Here is a 15,489-nt window from a genome sequence, read left to right as displayed (position 1 = left end):
GTACAATGTGGAGACACAGAGAGGGAAGAATAATGTCCAGCTTTGTTACGGTGCCTTGGCTCCTTCTTCTCGAGAGTGGCTGTAGTTAAACATCCCTTAATGTCTCTGCTACAACCAAAACTTTGTCAACAATGTTCTACTTTATTTATAATGTCGTTAAAATTACCAAAGCTTAGCAGCTTTATATATTTTATGTTTAACAAAGACAATAAAATTAATACTTTGATTTATTTGAAATTTTTATTTCTCACTATCAAGTAATTAGTTTAGAATGTTTTCATTGTATAAATCCATGTTTACAACAGCCACGAAAATGTAATTTTAGACAAAGATATACTAAATATAGTACGACGGGTATTAGAAAAATAAGGTTCCCATGATTTTTTTTAAATAGACAGCTCTATATTTCTACTTAGTGTTATACATCAATTTAAAACTTAAAAGTTAAGCTATTTTTCCACATAATCACCCTTTCTGTCCAAACACTTTTGTAGACGATGTTCCAACTTTTCTATCCCCATGTTGTAGAATTCTGCCGCCAATCCTTTGAGGAATCGAGTAACCTCTTCCTGGACTTCATTATCGGTACTGAAGCGTTGGCCACCCAAGTGTTCCTTTAATTTTGGGAATGAGTGATAATCACTTGGGGCTAGGTGTGGGCTGTAGAGGGGATGGGGCACAATAGTCCAGCCAAAATTTGTCAGCAGTTCTTGAGTTTGACATGAGACATGAGGTCGAGCGTTGTTATGGAGAAGCCATCACTGGACAATCTTCCTGTCCCGCGGTTCAAGATCGCGCTTGTTGAACAGTTATGAAGTTTTTCCCCATAAACTTCGATTAACTGACAATGAATTTCAATAGGTGAAATCAGTTTTGCATTTAAAAAACATATCACAGCACGAAATTCGCATCTGACGGTAACAACGATAGGGAGCTCCATCTTCAAAGGCAGCTAGGCCGGCACTGTTGGACTTAGCGAGGCGCGAGTGGTATGGATAGAGAGAGAGAGACAGCTGATGAGTAAGACAGTGTTACCAGATTTCTCCCAACATATCGCATTCTGTCTCGGCGGCATAGGGAACCTTATTTTTCTAATACCCCTCGTACTTTACTTTGTCAAAAGTTCCAAATTTCGCTTTTGTAGAATTCACACTACAAGTTTCAGGACGAGTCCCATCGTCAGGTGTATAAAAACACGGAAATTGAATAAGTTAAAAATACATAATATAAGATACAATTCAATAAATAAAACATACACACGATAAATATTTGACGAAACACAGTTGGTAAGATTACCGCTCACTCACAACCACGGACACGAACCGAGCTGAGAGCTGAAGGTTGTCACTCCTCTTTCCCTACTTCCTGGCCCGAAGATCGCGTTAAAATATATAATGGGAACTGAATTGGAGCTTTTTCTTTCATATTGCACAATTTAGATTTCTTATCCTTCCAGGATGTCAAGTTTCCAACCCTTATTGCATACATCCAAAACCTTCAAACTATTATCGATGTCATTCATGTCATGGTTATTTTCAAAAAGGTGTTGAGCGAACGATGATTTTTGTTTATCTGCTCGTGGATTCGGACGATGTTCCGAATGAAAAACAAACGAGTAAGCCTGTAAGTCCAATTCATTTTTTTCGTTAACAACCTATGAATTTGGAATATAAAATCGAAAATTTAGTCAGTTTTATCAGATACCATCCATAACTGTTGCAATTGATTGTACCCATATTGAAATGAAAAACCAAAATAATTTGGTGACTGTTATTTTGTTTGAAAGACGTAGGTATGCAAGCATAAGTATTTAAGACAAATGTAATGTCCAAAAGTTACCAGTATCAATGCTTCATGGCCTGGAATCACACAACAGTATAATTTGGCAAAGAAGTACCATGAAGTCTGTATAAGATGAGAAATCATGGTACAGCACGCTTTCTGGAGTGGAATACTGCTCTATGGTTACCATGCTATACTATTGCTCTATGGTTACCATGCTAGAATTGTTTGAGATTACATTTAACAATTACCATAGAAATGGAGGGTTGTCAGCGAATAAATATTTGAGCAATTGAAACAACCTATAATTTTCAATCTTATTATAATCAAGCTAGACGAAATTCCAAAACGTTTGTGGCCTCTGCCGTTTTACACAGTATTACAAACATATTTCTGATATTATAGACTGTGCTTAAGAGGAAGGGAATTATGTATAGGGCAATGTGGACATAGAAATTGATAACGAAAATTATTTACCAAATACGCAGAAGAGGACACCAAAATAGGAATGAAGTTATGAACTTTTTTTTTAATAATTTAAAAATCGAAATCTTAATGCATGTGAATATACAATTTTATTTGTATCATGTTAACAAGTAATGCATTCTAATTATCTATTTATTCATTCGAATTAAATCATTTCCGTCAAGTTTTATTAGAAACTAGCTGTTCCACGCGGCTTCGCACGCTTTTTGTAAGCTTTGCTCGTGTATGAGCACTTCTGGTTCAAGTGAATTATATTGTCAACGCCGATGTAGAGTTTACCTTGTTGACACTATCAAGAAAATCTGCCAAAAGTGTATGTTTATAGCCATTGTACACATACATGTACCTAATAATAAAGTGGTCTAACATTCAAAAAAACCAACAGGCCAAACAGAAATTCATTTGAAAGACAAATATCCATAAAAACTTATAATTGTAGTTTACAATGTGCAGGCGCTTTGATAACTTATATATTTTGCATCGCCTCCTGGTGGTGAGTTACATCAATGCGCATAGCATATAAACCTTCTACGTGGAAAAATACATATACATACAAATTTTCATTATGATCGGTCAAATAGTTTCTGAGTCTATAAAGGACAAACACACAAACATTCATTTATATATATATATAGATGTGGGTTTAAAACTGTTTCAACTCTTAAATAACCTGAATTAAAGTATTCTGTACCTAAACCACAGAGCCTCTAGATAAAACATTGCTCCAATTTGTTTTCTTATAAAAATAAACATTCTTTGTCTAGCTGCTTTCGGAACAACCTAAAACTGTGAATTAAATCATTCACCATACCATACAAAAATAGATACATTTTTGTTAATTTTTGTAAACAAAACAATTTGACTGCTTTGAGTGTGTTTTCAAGAATATCAATCTCCAAAAATGAACTGACACTATGTTTTTCCTACAGCAGCAATAAACAAATGAATAGAGCTCAACAATTTGTGTGGAGTTGAACAGATAAATAAAACCCAACAATTAATTTAATCTATTCAATCTGACTGAATGACTAATTAATTGTTCACATTATCAGTGTCTGCATTTCAGTGGATTTCCCTTATAAATCCTATGCTTTGACAGTAATTTGTCAAGGTTGATGTGTGTTTGTGACACTGATTAATTACCCTTTATACTTATACTTTCTAAATATATCTCCATTTTAGTTTAATTTAATGATATCATACACATTATTTAGAGAAGTTTAGTTAAAATTTTAAAATGACATATTATTGTAATTGTAAGTAACCAATGAATGTGTGTATTTATTTCTTATAAGTAGAAATCTTTATACTTTCAACACTGAACAATCGATATTGATTTACATAACGTATTTGAGTAATTTAGACATATCATTTAATTGGTTGCATTTTGCAAACACATTTTTTAAATCATTCAAAAATAATACGTTAGTTATTTAAATACTATATTGTAGGGTTGCAACAAAAGACATTTTGGCTAGTAAAATAATCTTATATCTCAAAATATAGTAAATGAATATCATGATCTATTTCCATAACATTTACAAACAACAATGGAAAATTGCCAGTTTAAAGTGAACACTAGCCTTAAATAGAGTAAAGTATTCAAATTAATGATTCTCTTCAGCCAATTAAATCTCACTAGTACAGGAAATAGACCAACATGGACAGAACCTTGTATGTTGCTCTGTTCCTATAGTACAGAATAATGTAAAAAGTTTAAAAGTGTAAAATATAGATTATTAGCATTTTTCTAACTTTAACAACTCCGCTCCACTCAAACATCACAACTATATTTCAAGCAGTGTTGTTGCAAAGCTCATAGAATTCTTTTGTTATAAGTATTAAAACTAACAGGCCCATCAGGCTAAAGTGAAAATAATAATTTATTGTCATTTATTTAAAATTTATAATTATATGACAACTTTCATTAAATAAAACTTAGGAATTTTTTTGCTCGCTTTGGACAAGGAGCTGAGGAAACTCCTAATTGCACTTAGCCCTAAAAGGGCCTTTGTATATGCTTCTGGAATCATAGAATATTTAGGGTGGTTAAGGTTTGTGGTCTGGGGTCTTCTGTTAAGATCCAATGAGCACAGATAGCAGGCTCTATACCACACTCATATCAGTTTGGTAGAAAAAGAGGTAGAGCTTTGTTCCAGTCTCCTCCAGTCAAAGCAGATAAAAGAGGTACTCCCTTGTGTAAACACAATACACTAGCAATAGTGTTTAACACCAAGGGGGCTCCATCCACTCCAACAGTCATCCTCCACAGTAGAATACATTTATCAATTCATCCTCTTACTTGAATATTTCACCATTTGCAGTTAGTGATGTGCCTGGACATCCATAGAGTTGCCCAAATGAAAGTAACACATTGGTTTTTGCTGTACCTAGTGTAGGTTCAACTTGCATTTATGAGCCATCCAATAGTGAACCCTCCTGAGGAAAACTTAATTTGAAATACATTGTGAAATCTACAATCATTTTTCTTATTGGTACTCCAAAAAAAATTGAGTTTTAAGAAGTACCGTTAATGATCTAAATTCATCACAGTTTGTTTTCAGAGAGATAAATGTACCATTGATGTACTTTATGAACTAATTAGGGAAGTTTTTACTTTTCAGAAATATCAGTTGAGAATGTTACTAAAGCTGTCAAACTATTTAAAAACTCAGTAAATTAGGATATTTAAAATCTATCTAACAGTATGTTTATCATACATTTAACAATATGTATTAAAAAGTGTACGAAAGAGGGTTATTTTAAATGAATTAAAGTTGTTAAGACTGTCCAATTCTTAAGAAAGGCTCTAGAAATCACACTGAGCTATCGCCCTGTATCAATTATACCAGTACTCTCTAAAATTACAGAAATTATAGTATATGATCAACTTGTAACCTATTTAGAGAATAGAAACTATCTAAATTCATAACAGTTTGGTTTCAGAATAGATTAATATACCACTGATGTAATTAACGCACTAATTAGGGAAGCCCTAAATGATGTAGAGAATAAGACCTTTGCTCAAACTACTCCTTCGGACTTGAGCAAGGCCTATGACTGTGTGGAGCATGATATGATGTTAATCTTAAAGTTAAACTATTATAGTAATACTGGTATTTCTAGCAGCAAGACTATTTAACAAAGAAAAAATTTATATTTTCAATGAAGACTGGTTCAATGATTTAGAGGTTGAGATTGGAGTACTTCAAGGGTCAATCCTGGATCCCTGTTTATCCTTATATAAATGACCTCTCTAGTGCTGTTAAGACCAAATCTGTATTATATGTAACATGACTTTCTTAAATACCCACACAGAATTTGACACGTTACAAGAGCTCATAAATGAAACAGTTAAGAAGCCTCATAGTTAATATAAAATGACCTTTTACTAAATAAACCCAAAACATTTTGTCCAGCTTAAGACAAACCCCTTCTTTCTGCAAGTCAAATTACTTTTTACTTGTTAAATTTCTAGGAATATTTATTGACAATAATTTAACATGGCACTCCCATATTGAATACATTTCCAGAAGATTATCCAGAGTAATTTTTTTTCCTTAAACGCATTGTGAACTGTGTACCTGAGAACTATGTAAAATCTCCATGCCATGCCTTTTTCAATCTATGATCAGTTATAATCCAGTCATATGGGACAGTAACGTTAAAATTAATTACATTCTTATCCTAAAAAAGGCCATCAGGGTAACAACAGGATCACAGTCATTGGTCTATAGCAAATAAATATATAGTGCGTTTGGTTTTATACTTTATATTTATCCTTTTTACTTTTTACATTGGAGCATTTTAGCATTTTAATTTTATAAAATATATGTATTAAATGTTTGACTCTGTCTTTTTGATGCCCATGACTTTGTTAATGCTTCCATTAAAATGGCAATAAATTACAAAGGTCACAATGTCAATGGAATGACGTCAAACATTTCTTTGTTCCTAGGTAGCAACAAGATGCAAAACAACCATTCAGTAAACCAATAATATTAGTATAAATAGACTATTTCATGAGCAGTCAACAAAATTGCCATATATTAGCAACAAAAAGCGAGGGAGAAGATAAAGGAGATTCAGGTGAGGCTCCCTGACAGAATGCTATTCAAGTAATTGACCAGATGGAGGTTCAAGAAAAAGATAACAATTTCCATTTAGAAGGTATTTTCTGTAAAATTTAACTTTTGATTAGTACAAAAAGTGGTCCACTGTATTCAGAAAATACAATCTACACCCATAGTCCAGATAAATAAAATGAAGGAACATTGTGGCAAGGAGGGGGAGAACAGGAGGGAGAAGCAAGGATAACAGTCCTCCCCTCTCTCCAACCCCGGCACGATTGGCTAATTGGTTAACACATATTTTTAAATCTCTTAAAAGTTATGTCCAAACGAAGAATGTCTTGTTGTTACCAGTAGCATGGATAGAGGCAGTACAGAATGTTGTATTGACATTCTTACAAATACGAAATTAACTTTTTCGAATAAAATTTAATTAGAAGCACATTGGATTGCTTGTCTAAAAACCAAATATGGTAATATTACTGGCCTCTAGCTCACCTCTAGTTTCAAGTACCATATATAACAGCACAGATAAAAACTCATCCCACAACTATTCAGGTTGACAGAACATCCACGTAGGTTCAAGGTAGAAAAGCGAGTGAGGCGATAATAAATCATAACATACTGTATTCTTTAATCCATATTTTTGGTATAATCAGCATCACACAAGTTGTGAATAGTTGGCTACAGCAGGTTGTCAAACGTGTCCATGAGTCCTCCCAGCGCCTTCACTATCTTGTCATTGGACTTGGACTTGGGCGGAGCAGGAGCAGGTGTCACGCCAGTCTCACACGGAATACTTTGGATCTGCCAGCCTTGCGTGGAGAAACCCTGCAACAGTTTTGTTTATGTCAAGAAATTAATTATACTTTTCAAGACAGGATTCTGATAAATTTATCACAAGACATCATAACAGTGAAGGAACACAACCTGGATTGCACAATTTCACAATGGATTAAGCGGATATGTGATAGAAAATATTAAACAAACGGTAATACTGTACCAGTACGAGTGTCAGGTAGCAGGCACTGTATTTATGCTTCAGTTCTAATCTTAGTACAACCATTAGACTTTGCTAATACTTCAACTTTCTTAGACAGTAATGTCAAACCAGCTATAAATTTGTTTGGGCTAGCCAATTGAAAATCAACATATACATCCAATAGAGAAATAAAATAACATTTTTATACTCAGGTAAAAATTTAGTATACCTATCAAGAGGTATCTGAAACAGCAGACTAGAAGGTCGATGTTTGTGAGACAATTGTACAACAATTATTTTTATTCCCTTCATTTTTTTATTATAACATTGCTACAATAACTTTTCCATTGTATAAAAACAAATGCAGGATTTTCTCTCTTAGATAACTTTAATGTTGCAAGATAAGACTAGGATGAGTACTCTCCTTTTCCCTGAGTGTATTTTTTATTTCAGGACTAAAATAGGTTTCTCTCAATTACTGATGGGCTGATTCCAAATAATTCAATACCAACACCAAAAGAATATGGCCTCGATTCTCAATTATTAATTCGATTCCGATTCATGTATTATTTGCTACTAAGAATTAGAATATAGCGTGATTCTATAACAACTAATATTACCACTTTCCTACGACTTTTCAAATACTACCACATGTCAATTTTAGATGCTGAACACAAGCGAAGAGTAAATTATAGTATCAAGTACACAAAACACTACCACATGCCAATTACAATAAGAGAGGCTCCCAAACTGTCATTAATTTTAGACCAAGTTTTGTTGGATGTGTTGTACCAAAGATATTTGACAAGTTACTTGCAGTTTTTCTTTCCAAGATATTTTGTTATTTTATCTCAGGATCACAAAAGATTATTTGGCTGCCAAAAAAGTCTTGCCTTGTCTTTACTTAGTCTATCAGAAGAATATCTTTTCCTCCCCAAATAACTGTGACCATAACTAGACTGTTCTCCGACATGAACATTTGACCTTCCTGCCCTAAAATACCTACACCATTTCACCATATTTTAACCATTTATTGACTTATTAACTTCAGAAAACTGCTGTGAAGAATTTCAGAAGAACAAACCCTTTTTGGTTTTTATAAACTGAATAACAGAGCGCATATAAAAATCTATTAGATTGACAACAAACATAGCAGTATATCACACAACCAGAGATATGTCGGTGTACTGGGTGTGGTATATCAATTCCAGAGTAAATGATGTACACTATCACACATACCTGGTACTCAGAGGAGGCTGGCATCGGCTTGAGGGGAGAGGGGAGGGCGTGACCTGTATCTGAAGGTGACTCCGACTTGTCCAGCAGTGACGTGTGAGCCACCGTCTGGTCGGTGGAGGTCACCGGTCTCAGGGCAGCCGACACCGAGAAACTATAAATCATAATGTTTTGTGAATTAACAAAAGTGAAGTAGTTGAAACATGCTTCGTGAACCCAAAGTAAATTATTCAAGAATTTCGTACTTGCTTAGTTAAATTTTTTATAAATTGTTTCCACATATAAACCAATTTAACTAGTTACATATCATAGTTAGAGGCCACAATATTAATCTTTTGTATGGGAACGGTTGAAACCCTTTGAATGAAACAAATGTTGCTTAATAAGACTCTAGGAGTGTAGATATCCAAACTTGTCTCCTGACTGTATCTTAAATCTACCCAATCCTAAGAAAAGGTCATGAATCAAGAGAAACTAAGTACAACTTAGCTATATGTAGTGTTTTTAAAGCTACATTGATTTATTTTTTTAGTTAAAACTTAAATAAAATTTTAACTATTTGATTGTGAAAAGCCAGGGTAAAAACGAACATGTAATCCTTTGGCAAGTTAGTACTGGTAGTTTTAAATTGTTAGGAAGGCAGGTTGACTGCCTTAAATTGATTAGAACTTGTCTTGTTGCGACTATTGTTCTCTTTGTTTGATACAGCTGGACCAATTAGAGAACACTGCGGATGTCCTGCAAAGTGGATTGGAAAGGGAAGTATTTAAGCGCCCACTAATAATTTTCACCCTTCTTTTGGTTATTTTCGTGAGTTAAGTTGATTACAGTCCACCGTGTTTCTTAAATTTTTTTCCGCGAGGGATTTTGAGGTAAGCACCAAATTTATTATATGTTTTATTGAAATAGTCTTCCTGATCTGATATTAAATTAATTTTGTTGTCTTTTTTATAGGAAAAAATTAAATTCATAGAAACTACAGAGCAATCTGAATAACTGATTCTCGATGAATGTAAAGAGAGTTTAAATTTTTATTTGTTGAATTGTGGGTGTATTTAGAAGTGAACATTTTTATTTTAGTTATTTCCAATTGGTATTAGATTTTTATTTTAAAACTTTATTATTTTATTTTAGAAGAGAGCTCTGATTTTTAGTTTGATATATTTGATTAATATTTTTATTTCTTGCCAAAGGAACTTTTAAATTTACTAAAAGGTTTGTCAATTCTTCGTGGAAAATAGAATGATAAAAATTCTGAAACGTTGAACTTATTAATTTGCACAAAACCGACTTTATGTAAACACGGAGAAGACTAATTTTATAGAGTTCAGCCTAAGGAGTGACATCATCAGATCCAGCAACATTTTTATTGGTGATGTGGAAATATTTCCCTGCAATGAGGTTGACTTCTTGGGTCTTAAAATTGACAGCTCCCTGAACTTTTCAAGCCATATAGATAAAGTAGTCCAAAAACTTTCCAAAGGAATCTTTCTTCTTCGTAGGCTCGTGTTCATTGGCAGCAGAAACATCCTAATCCTGGTATATTATGGATGCTTCTTACCCCACATTGCTTACGCTGTCTCAATAAGGGGGTCAGAGAGTACATAAAGTAAAAGAAATTTCATCCTGCAGAAAGAGCCCATAAGACTCGTTTTCGGCTTACCAAGAAGGCAAAGCTGTAGAGGAGTATTTAAGGAAAATAAACTTTTGACATTCTCCTCAATCTACATACTCGAGTCACTAGTCTTTGCAAAAAAAATCTACACCTCTTTTCTAGGCCTTCAACTCTCAGAACCCTTAGAAACAATGACTGCCTAGCCATTCCTTCTCACAGAACAGCCTTTTTCCAAAAGCATCCCATATATAACCACACCATCTTCTATAATAAACTTCCTTCAAACCTAAAATCGGAAGCAAGCCTAGATAAGTTTAAAAATATTTTAGAGGATATTTTAATAAACAAAGAGTATTATTGTGATGACGATTTTATAAAAGATAAGACATTTTAGTTGCTAAGTTTGCACAACACCATTGTATATCACATATGTTCAAGACGTTTGCTATGCATTTATATGTTTTTATGGCAATAAAGATATTTGAGTTTGAGTTTGAGTATTCACTAGGAGCTTACTAATAAAAAAAAATATTTTATATCGTCTTGGATGTCTCATTGATAATTTAAATATTAATACTCTGGAATATTAATATCCACTATCCAAGTCGTTATACTATAGTAAAGTTTTTTTTAAAAAAAAGACAGAGAGGTCAATCCCCTTTTAACCTATTGCTAGCAGTGAAAACCTCAGTGCTTGACTTCGGGAGGCCAGAGTTATTTGCAGTGGTGCAGACAATCCGCGACGCTTACACACTTTACACAGTTCGCAGCAGTTCTTTATTGCACTAATTCATGTTCTATAACATATATTTATACATTTCTTAGATAAATAAATCAGAACTAATAACAAGAAACCAAAATATTTTACTCATATTTATTATAAGCTCTGAATAAAAAACACACACAATCGACCACAAATAAAACTATAGTAGCAGAACATCTGAGTTAATTCTACCAGATGGTTATTGTATTACTGTGAAACAAAAAACACTAAACCTAGCTGAGAGCATCTAAACACATTCTAGCAGAAATTCAAGAAATACAATGGTTACTGCTAAAAGCAGAATGGACAACATGTGTGTGCTTTTCGGCCTCTGGTCAACTGAGTGGTAGGACACGCACGCTGTGGCTTTTGCTCACAATGGGTTAAGCCTTATTCTGCCTGACCAGTGGTTTGTACGAGAATCTTATAAAACAGAATAAGGAGGAGCGTCAATACAGTAAAAGGTCAGATAAAAGTGCTACGGTCACTGACGGGATTTGACACTAATTCAGATTTAAAGTCCAACATCTTAGACTGCTCAGCCATTGGCTTGTAGTTCATTATCAGAATACCGTAGATCAGAGCTGTAGATGACTACATACCACCGTTTGGTTTCAAACAAATTGGTAGAGACTACTTCCTGACTGAGGCATCTTTAGACACCACTGTACCTCAACGGATCCTGACAAAGTCATGCTTCACAAATTGTCCTAGGTAAATGGCTTGCAGAAAGATAGCACACCTACAGTAAAATTTAAGCAAAGAATATGAATTAAAATTACAATTTGAACATTTATGAAATGAGTGAACTACTTTTTTAAGGTTTTTTTACAGCACAATCTGGATAGTAAATTCTTGTTTATTATGTTTTCCCTGCAGACCTTGTTACAAACTGTTGGCTTCATTAAATGCTTGCTTCTTTTTATAAACTATATCATATTTTATATTCCTCTCAGTTTTGCTCAATCATTATGTGTTCCTCCAAAGTTCAATACCTGTGCTTGGGCTCAGTGCCAGAAGGAGGTTCTGTAGGATGATAGGTGTAAAAGTCCAAAGACTGCAACGAGGCTGTCTCCACAGAATGTAATCCAGAAGGTTGGAAATCTCCACTAAAATCAAAAACTTTAAATTAAAATTATATAAATTTAGTGATATTTCTAACTTCCAATCTCGCTCCTACCCCATCAACTACCAACTATCCCCTCAATATTGCAATCATTTGAAAAAAACAGCACAATTATAATCTTCACTCATCTTAGCTTAGTCTTGGTTGTATTTTCCTCTGCCAACTTTTTTTTGTTGTCACATTTGATAATGACCAAATGAGGAAGGGTCACTGAATTGAATACACCCAAATACATGAAGCAGCAAAAAGAGCTAAAACTTTAAGTCAGAGCAATTGGTGATCTGTAAATCATACGTTTTAAACGTTCTACACTTAAAACTAAATGTCCTACTGTGTACCCCAAGAAGTACCTAAAAAATGTATTTACCTTAAAAATTAAGCATCCATGTACCCAACAGAGTACAAGATAGTTTAAAGTTTTTATTTAAGCGCGGGATCAAATTTAACAAACCACCAAGACAGGTAAACAATAAAAACCGCAATAAGGAAATGCATAGCATTGTGTACCACACCGGGCACACAACTCGCTCACGATAGCCCAGTATGTACCCGATTGGGTAGATGACAGCAGTTGTGAAAGATTGGGTACACGTCATCGTGAAAGTGTTAAATGTATAACAACATGTAAGGAACAGCATACTCTTATTTGTCTAAAGTCAAAATTATGTTAATTGAGGCCACCTCACGTACATATCGTCAGCAGCACTGTTGTCTGCACTGAAGTCGGACAGGTCAAAGTCATAGTTGATGGTGTTCAAGGTCGGATCTGGTGTGGCGGCCAGCTGAGCCTCTGGGGAGATCGGTGACAATAAGGTGGGGAACTTCATCGGAGACTCAAGGGTGTCTGTCTTGTTGACGATCTGTAACGATAAATATTCTTCATGTTAACTGAAAATAAAGTGCCCATCATAAAGCTGAAGGCAGAAAAGTCGAATTCTCAAACTATGGTACACTTAGAAGAAAACCGAGTGTGACATCATTGGAACTTCTTAATACATTTTACTCTTAAGTCAAGTGGCACAGCTTTAGTTTTTGCAGAGATCTCTTAAGTTCCCTACTCTGAAGAAAAAGAGTGACATCATTAAACAGCACACTTAATACATATAAGTGCAAAATGCAGTAACTAAAAGCTCCAATAAATAACCAAACACATGCCTCAAAACTAAAACAATAATGCTTTAGTAGAACATTTTTTTAAGACCATTTACAATTTCCATGAAGGTCCATGAACCAACCTGAGGTATGATGGGGGGAGGTAGCTGGGTGCAGGCAGGGTCCTCCTCATCCAAGGTCACAGGCTGGGCCGAGGGTCCTAAGCCTCTCAATACAGTCTTCCTGGGCCTTACCACCAAGGGATACTGAGTTATAATGTCCTTCACACGCTTCTTCACTGTCTCCTGTTAACAGTATAACACCTCATGTTTACAGTCGTCAGCTTTTCTTCATCAAAATACCTTAATAGTTCAGGAGATAGTCAACACATTATTGTTTAGATTGAAAATTACATCCAGAGCTGGGATTTGACAAAAATGTATATTTAACTAAACATCAACATTCATTATGGATCAAATATTTCATGAAACTCTACATAGCAAATATACATGGGTCGTTTTCAAAGTTACTTTAATAAATAAAACATTATACGTAACTTTTAAACAACTTCATTATTATTATATATTAATATTATATATATTAATGTAATGAAAATAACTAAAACCCTTTAAATTAAAACTTTTTATTACATATTTTATATCGATTTTAGATATCGAAAGGAAAGGAGAGAAGTTAAAACACAAAAGAAGAATTACACATTTATCTAAATTATAATAAAGATCCTCATAACATTTTAAATAGTAATCTGAAAAATAAGACAAAGCCAATTTTTGAAAAAATTAAAATATTAAATACAGATTACTAATAAGAAAATTACAACTGTGTCATTTAAATTTAACATATGTTTAAAAGGTCCACATGTGTATATCTCATTGTTTATTATTTATTTAATTATTTAGAGGTTAATGTACACTGAAGATGGTTAAAAACCGAAACACGTGTATGTAATAAAAAGTTTTAATTTAAAGGGTTTTAGTTATTTTCATTACATTAATATAAATAGATAACCCTATAAGTGGAGTTAATAACATAATAATATTATATATATTAATATATAATTATATATATATATATATATATTATATATAACATTATATTATATATACATATTCATTTTTTGTTCATTAATTCAAAAGTCGTTTGACAGGTATTTGGTCTTCCGATCATATGTTAGTTTAGTTATTTAAACACATGTGTGACACATACAGCCAAATCTATATATATAAAAATGAATGTTTGTGTGTTTGTCCTTTATGGAATCGTGAACTATTGGACCGATCATGATGAAAATTTGTACGTATATGTATTTTTCCACGGAGAAGGTTTATAAGCTATGCCCATCCCTTTCCCGATTCAGGATTCCGCCCCACTGGTTACAGAAATACCCATAAGAAATGCATTGCAGCAAACATATGTTAACGTCTTTTCAAATTTTTAATCAGCTGTTCTTTGTAAACATATATTACACTTATAGTTTTAAAGCATAGAGTAAGCTTAAGAGAAACGACAAATTTTGTTTAAACTGTTTCTGCAATCACTGTTAAACATAGACTTTACTATCCAGATAATACAATTCAAATTTGACGTAAAAATTCACCTTTAACTGCAATATTTATTTAATATAAACCATGCTCATGCTTGATCAGAAGAGCAATGCAGATATCATAATTACTATCTTACGTTGGCTACAAATATAAAGAATGTTATAAAATCAACCTTAGTTGTTTTTTTTGACAGAAGTATGGTTCTCAAAACTCCGTGTGTACATATTCTCTCGATCGAGACAACAAAGCAAGCTCAATCGTGGCATCGGAGATATAACTAATTTAATCTAAAATTTATTATAGTAAAAAAAAAAATTTACTAAGTAATATAAGGACTTCGGTTCTTAAGATTTGCGTGCGAAGCCGTGGGTAACAGCTAGATAGAGGCAGGAATATGGTACATACCTTCATAATACGCCCAAGAGGCTCACGATGGAACGACTATCAATTATCTCAGCAATGTTTAGAATGTGATAGAAAAAGAATAAGTGAATATAGTGTACTGTTTTCAACGGGAAATTGCGTGCGAAGCCGCGGGCAACTTTTGCAAAAATTATTGAAATGCGCAGCAAAGCGCGCCGGGCCCGCTAGTACAATATAATTTAATCATAAAAAGTGAGGGCTCTGTGGTGTAATGGTAGCAAATTCACCCGGCAAGTGAGAAATCCGGGTTCAAGTACCGGCGAAGCAAGTACTTTTTGCGATTCAATGTTTATTGAAAAATTAAATAAGGCTATTGCCATTCATACAAATTTGATATATATATATATTT

At 33.6% G+C, this 15,489-nt stretch overlaps 1 protein-coding gene across 2 annotated transcripts in view; it reads right to left on the bottom strand.

The window, feature by feature from the left end:
• Positions 1-6,943: 6,943 nt before the first annotated feature.
• The window catches only part of LOC124367566 (rab5 GDP/GTP exchange factor-like), a 34,418-nt gene continuing 25,872 nt past the window's right edge, over positions 6,944-15,489 (bottom strand). For both annotated transcript variants that reach the window (XM_046824502.1, XM_046824503.1), the window contains exons 10-14: positions 13,296-13,457; positions 12,751-12,920; positions 11,930-12,043; positions 8,560-8,710; positions 6,944-7,169 (exon numbers count right to left, since the gene is read on the bottom strand). In XM_046824502.1, coding sequence (XP_046680458.1) covers positions 7,023-7,169; positions 8,560-8,710; positions 11,930-12,043; positions 12,751-12,920; positions 13,296-13,457 — 744 coding nt within the window. In that variant the 3' untranslated portion in view covers positions 6,944-7,022. The remainder of the gene's footprint in view (positions 7,170-8,559; positions 8,711-11,929; positions 12,044-12,750; positions 12,921-13,295; positions 13,458-15,489) is intronic.

Source organism: Homalodisca vitripennis, chromosome 8 (genome assembly GCF_021130785.1).
Source record: "Homalodisca vitripennis isolate AUS2020 chromosome 8, UT_GWSS_2.1, whole genome shotgun sequence".
Taxonomy (NCBI): Eukaryota; Metazoa; Arthropoda; class Insecta; order Hemiptera; family Cicadellidae; genus Homalodisca; species Homalodisca vitripennis.
This window is presented reverse-complemented; position numbering and strand designations above follow the sequence as displayed.